This window comes from Pituophis catenifer, unplaced genomic scaffold, assembly GCF_029215685.1.
Source record: "Pituophis catenifer annectens isolate HBS135680 unplaced genomic scaffold, rPitCat1.0.hap2 SCAF_2, whole genome shotgun sequence".
NCBI lineage: Eukaryota > Metazoa > Chordata > Lepidosauria > Squamata > Colubridae > Pituophis > Pituophis catenifer.
Genome location: NW_027256882.1, coordinates 172,747,701 through 172,757,041, shown reverse-complemented (window position 1 = coordinate 172,757,041; position 9,341 = coordinate 172,747,701). Strand labels below are relative to the sequence as shown.

Below are 9,341 nucleotides of genomic sequence, written 5' to 3'. Positions count from 1 at the left end.
AACCCAATGCCTTGCCCACGGCACCAAGTTGGCTCTCTTATGGAGTGCATCCACACATGCAGAGCAAGTTGACATTGCTGTCAATGAAGTAGCGTGCATCGTGAGAAGATGCCTTAAACCCACACCAATTGAGAAAGTGTATCCTCTTGTTGGTATTGCTCCACCTAGGATTAGGAGGGTAGTAGCAACAGATGGAGAGGGACCCAAACAACAGAATGATCCCCAGTTTCCTCTGAATGGACAGGTGCCTGAAACTCATCAACTTAGATCTAGGAAGAGTTTTATGGAACAAAGAAATAGTCTTGAAGGACCGCAGGAGCAAAAACGAATTAGAAGATGGAGGAGAGAATTTACAGAACAAGAAATAATCCCAGAAGAGAACGTGGCTGAGGGATTTGATCTCCTATGTTACTTGGAGGACATTGAATAGGTGGGTGTGGAAGTGCCTATATATGAGACCAATATCCTCAAGTGGGGGTTGCTGCAGGATAACAATACGCACTGTGAATGTTGGGAGATGAGAGCCTGGTCCACTTGTTGGTCTGTCAATTGCTACCATTTAGAGTGCCCCCAAAATTATTTGTTTCTGGCCAACGATAAAACAGAAAGAGGGGGCTCATTTTGATAGTTTAAGGTTTGATCGGGACGTGAAAGGAAGGAAGGAAGGAAGGAAGGAAGGAAGGAAGGAAGGAAGGAAGGAAGGAAGGAAGGAAGGAAGGTCGCTCTAGGAAGTAGTCAATAGCAAACCATGTCTGGAAAAGATTATCAAGAAAATGCGGGAAGTTGAGCATGGAGAGACCAGAAGGGATGACTTATTTGAAACTTACCAGAATAAAACACCTATATCAAGACCAGTGAGAACTGGACATGGAACCACTAATTGGTTCAAAATTGGGAAAGGAGTCCAGCAAGGCTGTATACCGTTGCCCTGCCTATTTAACATATATGCAGAGCACATCATGAGAAAGGCGGGGCTAGATGAATCAAAAGTTGGAATTACCGGGAGAAATATCAAAAACCTCAGATATGCAGATGATACCACTCTAATGGCAGAAAGTGAAGAGGAACTAAAGGGCCTTTTGATGCCGGTAAAAAAGGAAAGTGCAAAAGTGGGCTTGAAACACAATATTAATAAAACTAAAATCATGGCATTTGGCCCTCTCAATTCCTGGCAAATAGATGGGGAAGAAATGGAGGTAGTGACAGATTTTATTTTCCTGGGCTCCAAGAGCACCGCAGATGGGGACTGCAGCCAAGAAATTAAAAGACGCTTGCTCCTGGGGAGGAAAGCTATGGCAAATCTAGACAGCATACTAAAAAGCAGAGACATCACCCTGCCAACAAAAGTGCACATAGTCACGGGTATGGTTTTCCCAGTTGCAATGTATGGCTGTGAAAGTTGGGCCATAAGAAAGGCTGAGCGCCGAAGAATTGTGGCCTTTGAACTATGGTGATCAAACCGGCCAGTCCTAGAGGAGATCAACCCTGACTGCTCCTTAGAAGGCCAGATCCTGAAGATGAAACTCAAATATTTTGGCCACCTAACGAGAAGGAAGGACTCACTGGAGAAGAGCCTAATGCTGGGAAAGATTGAGAGCAAAAGAAGAGGACAGCAGAGAATGAGGTGGCTGGATGGAGCCACTGAAGCAGTAGGTGTGAGCTTAAATGGACTCCACAGAATGTAGAGGACAGGAAGGCCTGGAGGAACGTTGTCCATGGAGTCACGATGGGTTGGGCATGACTTCGCAATTAACAACAACAACAAATCAAGGCCATAATTCTTATCCTAAAGGTATTTCTTCATGCTTCAAACCCATCTCCCCTTAGAAGGGGACTCTCTTTCCTGGACTTTCATAGAAACCTCGGGTTTTGTTGAAAGTTGATGTGTCTTTGAGCCTAATTTGCCACATTTTCTTCTCTACAACTCAGACATGGTGTTCGGGCTCTGCTAAGGCTTTGGTCCTGTGGAGAGTGATTCCCACAGGGACAAAGCTTTAAATCTCACTTTGTCTCACAGGTTGAAGCACCCATGATCCTTCCTTATATTTCAGGAATTGAATCGTCCTGATCTAAGACCAATTCTAGGATCATTTCAAACCCCACTTTCTCTTTAATCTGCAGCTGGTGTTTCTCACTCAACGCTCTTCCAGAAAGACTGCTACTTAAAGAAAACATCTCCTCTGTCCTAAGTGAGTGGCTTCATAAACAACAAGAAATGGATACTACAAAATCACATGGATTCTCACTAGCCAGCTTCCTTGTCCTCATGTTCTTGAGAGATCTCACAGAGGCCTGCAGAACATGTCCTGAAATATCTCTCCGGGATGCATGTTGCGAAGATGACTTTGGTGAGTTTTGAAAATGAATGCTTTTCTCCCTTCCATTGTTTAGTATTCCCCGCTCATCTATTTTGTAGGTTTTGCTGCCAGCATTAATCCTTCCAGTTGCAGCAAAATCATTCCTATGGCATGAAAGCCGAACATATTATTTATTTCAGAAGCTTTTGTGCAGAATCCAGCACCATCTAGTTGGCTTTGTATTGAGAAACCTGCAGTTTAAACCTCTTACTGGAAAAACTCTCTCACTCTTTCCCTCCCTCCCTCCCTCTCTTTCTCTCTCTCTGCAGTGATGAGGGTCCAATTTATGAGTGTCAGGAGGGATCCTAACTTACCTATGTTCAAAAATATATTTAATATTCAACCCATCCAGGTAAGCCTCTCATTTTCCTGAAATTTATGATGAAGAGCAAGTTGACAGATATTCAGTCTTTTGTGAAGGGATATTGTTCCTCTCATAACAAATTCTTCTGAGCTGCTCTTGTCCTTATCATATACGGAATTATTATTTTTTTCTGAAGGTATTCAAAGGTCCAAGGCACTTAAGAAATTCACGAGTTCTCTACACCCGAGCATCAAACTCTTACTGTGGATATCAACACAGAGGCCCTCTCAGAGGAGATGACTACCTAATTTCAGGTAGTGAACACCAATTATCTAGTAACAGAACAATTAATACATATATAAATTAAAGAGGATGGCACATTCCAAACCAATATTTTCAACATTATCATTATTCCTAATCTAGTCTATATTATTTCTTGGTCACTTTTCATCCCATTTTTGGAGGGATAAGCCAGTGTCAGTGAAGCATTGTCGGTTCCCACAGAGATATGAAGCTTGCTTTAAAAGATTACTGATTTGTCGAGGAAAGGGGATGTGGTGGTGCAGTGGCTTCATAACACTGGAACTGCTGGCAGGAAATGGCCTGTACTCCAGTGGTTTCAGCTGAGCTCCATCAGACAGAGTAAGATCTCATCACTTGATCCCTAGCTCTTGTCCACCCAGCAGTTCAAAAGTGTACAATATTCCAAGTAGATCAATGGGAAAGCTGCATTCATATGTGTGGAAAGCAGAAGCCAGTGCTGGACCTGGCCAGATGTGAGGCATCACAAGAGAAGGCAAAGTGAGACCGGTGGATGAGTCTGGAAGAGCCAGAAACCCAAGCACTGCTTCTTTCCTAGTGCAAAGCTAGTTCACCACCACAGTATACCAAGCACAGGCATTCATAGCATTGAACAGAATGAACTACCGGTAGCAATCTAGGCTGTCAGGACTGCATTGGGTCTACCCAATTCATAGATTTAACTGACATTGTATGCCATACACTAATTAAATAATAAATGTTGAGAAAAGGACAAAGTTGACTTGTTTGGAACTGACATCATTCCCTACTTAAAAAGTGGAGCAAATGAAAGAAAATTGTCAAGGACTTTTGTCAGGTTACTGTGAACAAATCTTATCAGTTACATATTGACACCATTGTTTTGTGTCTTTTCTATTTCAAAAGGGAAGGTTGTTGAAAATAATATTGAGATGAAAAACTGCAACCTTGCAATACCATGGGAACAAACAACTCTAATAGACAAAATGAACCTGAATGGTGTCGCCGGTAGGGATTGCAGCACCATCTGTCCACGTGATTAAAATTCATGGCCTTCGCTGTCAATATACTACTGCATAGAGAATGACAAATAACCTGGATGTACCTGAATGCTTGTAACAAGAAACCAAATGTTCAAAACAAGATGAGCAGCAAAAAAATTCTAATAAATGAAAAAAATAAAATGTGATTTAAGAGTGTCATTTATTTTTCAGATGTGTATGTTCTCCATGTCACTCCATCCTGCTATGTAGAAAAAGAAAAAAAACATCCACAATAAATATTAATAAACCATGGCAAACAAAGGAACACTGTACAATTCACTATTTAAAAACAGTTTTCTGAAGTTCATTTAATAGCAAGGTGCCATTCAAGAATGGAAAAGTTTAGTTTTACCACTTTCTGAAAGGATGAGTTCGATAGGGGAAGCCATCTTCTCTCCAAAGGGATCGAGATTTCCCTAAGATTGGTGCTGTGATGGAAAGACATAATCTCCTAATCTCCCTTCAGTCCCATTTATTATAGAAATCTGGGATTACTCTGATTATGATCTATGTATTGGAGACGTCAATCGGGGTTGGAGAAGGTGGTCCTGAAAATAGTGTCAACCACGTGGGTCTTTATTAGACAAAACCAGCCCTTGGATTTCCACTTAGAAAATTACAGGTAACCTGTGCAGGGCATTGATCAATTCCCCTCTGAGTGCAACTGCCTAAGAAAGGAGTTAAACTACAGTAAAACAGTCCCCAAATTGTGCAGATGATCTAAAGAATAACAGGATTAATAGTATACAAACTACTGAACAGTACTAGCAGACAGGAATTACACAAACAAAGTCCTGACAAATAATATCAGAGAACCAGAGTTGTTTCTCTTCCAGGCCTGGGTTTAAATCCTGACTGAAAGGGACCCTGCCAAAAACACGCTGTTTCTCCAGTGCTTTGTAACTGCCCTTTTTTTTTTTTTAATTTGATTTATATGCCGCCCTTCTCCGGAGACTCAGGGTGGCTTACAATGCGTTAAGAATAGCCTTCATACTTTTGTATATTTATACAAAGTCATCTTATTGCCCCCACAATCTGGGTCCTCATTTCGCCTACCTTTGAAAGGATGGAAGGCTGAGTCGACCTTGAGCCTGGGGAGAATTGAACTCGCAGTAATTGCAGGCAGCTGGATGTTAAATGCTGCCTTTAGGAGGCATTAGCCTCCTACGCCACTCAGGCCTTGCCACTATCTTCTCCCAGAAAGGAAGTCTTCCCCAGAGGGCAGGACAAGAAGCAATGAGTGGAAAATAATCAAGGAGAGAAGCAACCTAGAACTAAGAAGAAATTTCCTGACAGTTAGAACAATTAATCAAGGTAATCCTTTGCAGACATTCAGTCAGCAGACTGGTCGTTGTATGGTGCTTTCAGAAGCATCTATGGAACCTGTGCACCTAGGCTTCTATGGAGAGGGAACTCAATACGAAGATGGGTAGCAATAAATTTCTTCTGCTAATCAATACAGTATGTATAGTCGTGATCAGAGGGAATCTTACTTAATATCACAAATTCAGTTTGCTTACAAGTTTCCCAGTTTATACCTGCATATCTTGATCTTCCAAGTCTGAATACAGAGAATGGAGCCTCTGAGATCAGCAAAACATGCCCCAGGATGCATCAATCTGTGTTCATCATCACCTTTTAATGACCCCATAATGAATGACCGCAACTGAATGGAGCTAGCAGAGTGTTTAATGGCCGGATGCCCTTCCTGTTGCCAATGCGGGGATTTTGCTCAGCAGATATATTCTCATGGTACCCAGAGAGAGAAATATTTGCCTAGAATATCCCTAGAATCGAACTCACAGCTCCTGATTGTGAGGCGAGAACGTCACATCTAGGCCACTGCACCACTCCATGTGTCAATCTGTATTCCCTTTTTGAAACATCTGCGTCCTTGGGATAGCAATGCACATTGAATTTCAATTCATGGCACATGTTACCTAAGGCCTCAACTGAAGCTATTTACCAAATCTCATTTGAGCAATGGAAGATTGCCTTACATTTACTCTTAAAGTAACTTTTAAGCATCCTAAAATATAATAAATAACATTGTTTTTGTCTTCTCCTTAAATGATGCTACTGAAACTATTTTACTAACACCCTTAAAAATGGAATGGAGTCTTATTCTATGATGTAATGACTTGCTAAGTCAATAACAGAGGAAGGTGCCATAAGAATGCAGAATGTTTCTTACAAGCTTTGCCAAAGTCCTAAATTAAATCCCACAGAGAACAACACAAAGCAAAGCCTTAAACACGCTAAGTCACCTTTCATTTCTATTCTCTCTTCAAATAGAGACAACCATCAGACTTCCAGGCCTGATTTTGCAAATTCTAGTCTCAAAAGCAACCTACTGTGACTGGAGCTAATATTCAAACATGTTTATATTCTACAAGATATGTAGGTTTAACAGTGAACAATACTCCAAACAAGAAACAATCAATTAAGACTAACTAACTAACTAACTGTAAACAACAGCCTAAAAAGGAACCCCAACACTGACAGGGCAATCCACTAGTTTATAAAAATAAGAACAAGCCACACAACCTTTAGGACTGAAGATGTTAGTTTGGTAATAAAACATCTGTAAGAAAAACTCCCAAGTTCCGAGAGCACCACGGACCACAACACTGAGCTACAAATAATCTCTTCTATTTGTACATGCAGGTTTAACAGCCCAGTTTTCTCCATTAGCATTCAAGGAGGCAAGATTGTGAGCGATTTCAAATATAAAAGTTTACTAAAACAATCAGGATGTGAAATGGGCTCTGTGTGGGTGAACAATGCCCAGCAAAGACCACAATCAATTGGATAAAGTGGAGAAAAAGAGGAAGGCCAAAGAAAACCTGGGGCCAAATATTTCAGGAAGATTTGAAAAACATCAACTTTAAATGGAAGGATGCAGAGACTGTAGCTGTGGACCAAGAACTCTGGAGTACTCTTGTAACCATTGTAATCTTGTAACCATTGTAATCTTGTAACCATTGTAATCTTGTAATCTTAAAAACATTTGGACCTCTCAACTCGACGAGGGCAAAGCAATAGACACAATTTACATAGACTTCTGTAAAGCCTTTGATTCAGTAGTACATGACAAATTACTTCTAAAACTAAAATCCTATGGCATTTCTGGACTTCTGCATAATTGGATAGCTGTGTTGCTGTCAAACAGGCAACAAGTGGTCAAAATAGGGAGCGCCCTATCAAATCCTGCACCTGTTAACAGCGGTGTTTCCCAAGGCAGCGTTTTAGGTCCAACACTCTTTCTGCTTTATATCAATGACCTTTGTGATCAAATTATAAACAACTGCGTCCTCTTTGCCAATGATGTTAAACTATTCAACCCCACAGACAAATCTAACGACCTAGATTATGTAACTGAATGGTCAAACAATTGGCAACTCCAAATTTCTGCTAACAAATGTTCAGTCCTGCACATTGGCAATAGAAATAAGAACATCAAATATATGCTGGCCAAAAACAATCTAAAAGTTGACCCACACTCTATCAAGGACCTTGGAGTACCCATTTCAAAAGATCTAAGTCCCAGAGCTCACTGTAACATCATTGCAAAAAAGGCATTAAGCGTAGTCAACCTTATTTTATGAAGTTTTCTCTCTGGTAACGCTATACTTCAAATTAGGGCATACAAAACCTTTGCCAGACCTATCCTTGATTACTGCTCATCTGCCTGGAACCTTCACTGTATTTCTGACATCAATACATTAGAGAGGATCCAGAGATATTTTACTAGAAGAGTACTCAAATCCTCTGCTTGAAATAAAATTCCCTATACCACCAGGCTTGAAATTATAGGCCTGGATAGCCTTGAACTATGCCGTCTACATTCGGACCTAAGTTTAGTACACAAGATTATTTACCATAACGTCCTACCTATTAATGAGTACTTTAACATCAACCGTAATAACACAAGGGCTAGCAATAGATTCAAACTCAATGTAATTTGCTCTAATCTTGATTGTAGGAAATATGACTTCTGCAACAGAGTAGTAAATGTCTGGAACACTCTACCTGATCCTGTTGTTAGTTTCTCTAACCCTCATATCTTTTACCTTAAACTGTCCACCGTGTATCTTTCACGCTTCTTAAGAGGTCCCTAAGCAGGCGTGCATAAGCACATCAGCATGCCTACCGTCCCTGTCCTACTGTTCCCATTTATATATACTCATTTTATGTGTTTATGACTATGTTTTGCTTATTTTTATCCTTTTATTTGTGCCAAATTCTTTTCATGTGTCCATGTCTATGTCTATACTGTTACTTGTTTCCTTGTACTTGCTGACAAACAAACTAATAATAATAATAATAATAATAATAATAATAATAATAATAATCCAGTGCAGGTGGTTCCAGTGGTACTCGGCACACTGGGGGCTGTGCCTAAAGACCTAGGCAAGCACTTAAAAACAATTGGTGCTGACAAGATCACCATTGGTCAGCTGCAGAAAGCCATCTTACTGGGATCTGCTCGTATAATCCGCTGATACATCACACAGTCCTAAACACTTGGGAAGTGTTCGACTAGTGATTTGGGATACGAAATCCAGCATGGTTATCTCGTTTTGGTTTTTTTTTTTAATTTTATTTATATGCCGCCCTTCTCCGAAGACTCAGGGCGGGTTACAATGTGCTCAACAATAGCCTTCATCCTTTTTGTATATTTATACAAAGTCAGCTTATTGCCCCCACAACTGGGTCCTCAATTTACCTACCTTAGAAAGGATGGAAGGCTGAGTCAACCTTGAGCCTGGTGAGATTCGAACCTGCAGTAATTGCAGGCAGCTGGTCTTAATAACCAGCTTAATAACAGGGTGCCTTAGACCACTGTACTACCAAGGCTCTTTTGCTGTGTATACTGTCAATAATAATAATAATAATAATAACAACAACAACAACAACAACAACCCAATGTGCTTGGTACAGGATGTGAGAGAGGAAATGTGGAGGGACACTGCACGCTCCCTTGATCATAATAAGTGTGTCTTGGGATCCTCATGTGAAATTGATCGATAGCAGATTCAGGACAGATAAAAGAAAGGTACTTGTTCATAGAAATAAAATGAAGTTACAGAGTTTGTTACTGGATGATATGGCAACAACCTTTTGCTAAAACAGCTATAAGGGAACAGAAACAGTACTGTACATGAAGGAAGGTATACAACTAACCAAGTAATAGATGGTATATAGACAATCCAGGATTAGAAGCACTGAAAAAAATGTGCCCTCTTATTCTGATGCTGGATTTCCTGAAAGATCTCAGAAAGTAGGTGATTGTTTTGATGCACCTGCATTCCTTTTATATATTCCTTTTATTCCTTTGCTATGTTCTTAAATGGA

At 40.4% G+C, this 9,341-nt stretch overlaps 1 protein-coding gene across 1 annotated transcript; it reads left to right on the top strand.

Moving 5' to 3' along the window:
- The first annotated feature begins 2,215 nt into the window (after positions 1 to 2,215).
- On the top strand, positions 2,216 to 3,983 carry LOC139310842 (metalloproteinase inhibitor 1-like). Its single transcript, XM_070935074.1, has 4 exons — positions 2,216 to 2,348; positions 2,627 to 2,709; positions 2,858 to 2,975; positions 3,847 to 3,983. The coding sequence occupies exons 1-4, from the start codon at positions 2,216 to 2,218 to the stop codon at positions 3,981 to 3,983; spliced, it is 471 nt and encodes a 156-aa protein (XP_070791175.1).
- The last annotated feature ends 5,358 nt before the right edge of the window (positions 3,984 to 9,341 follow it).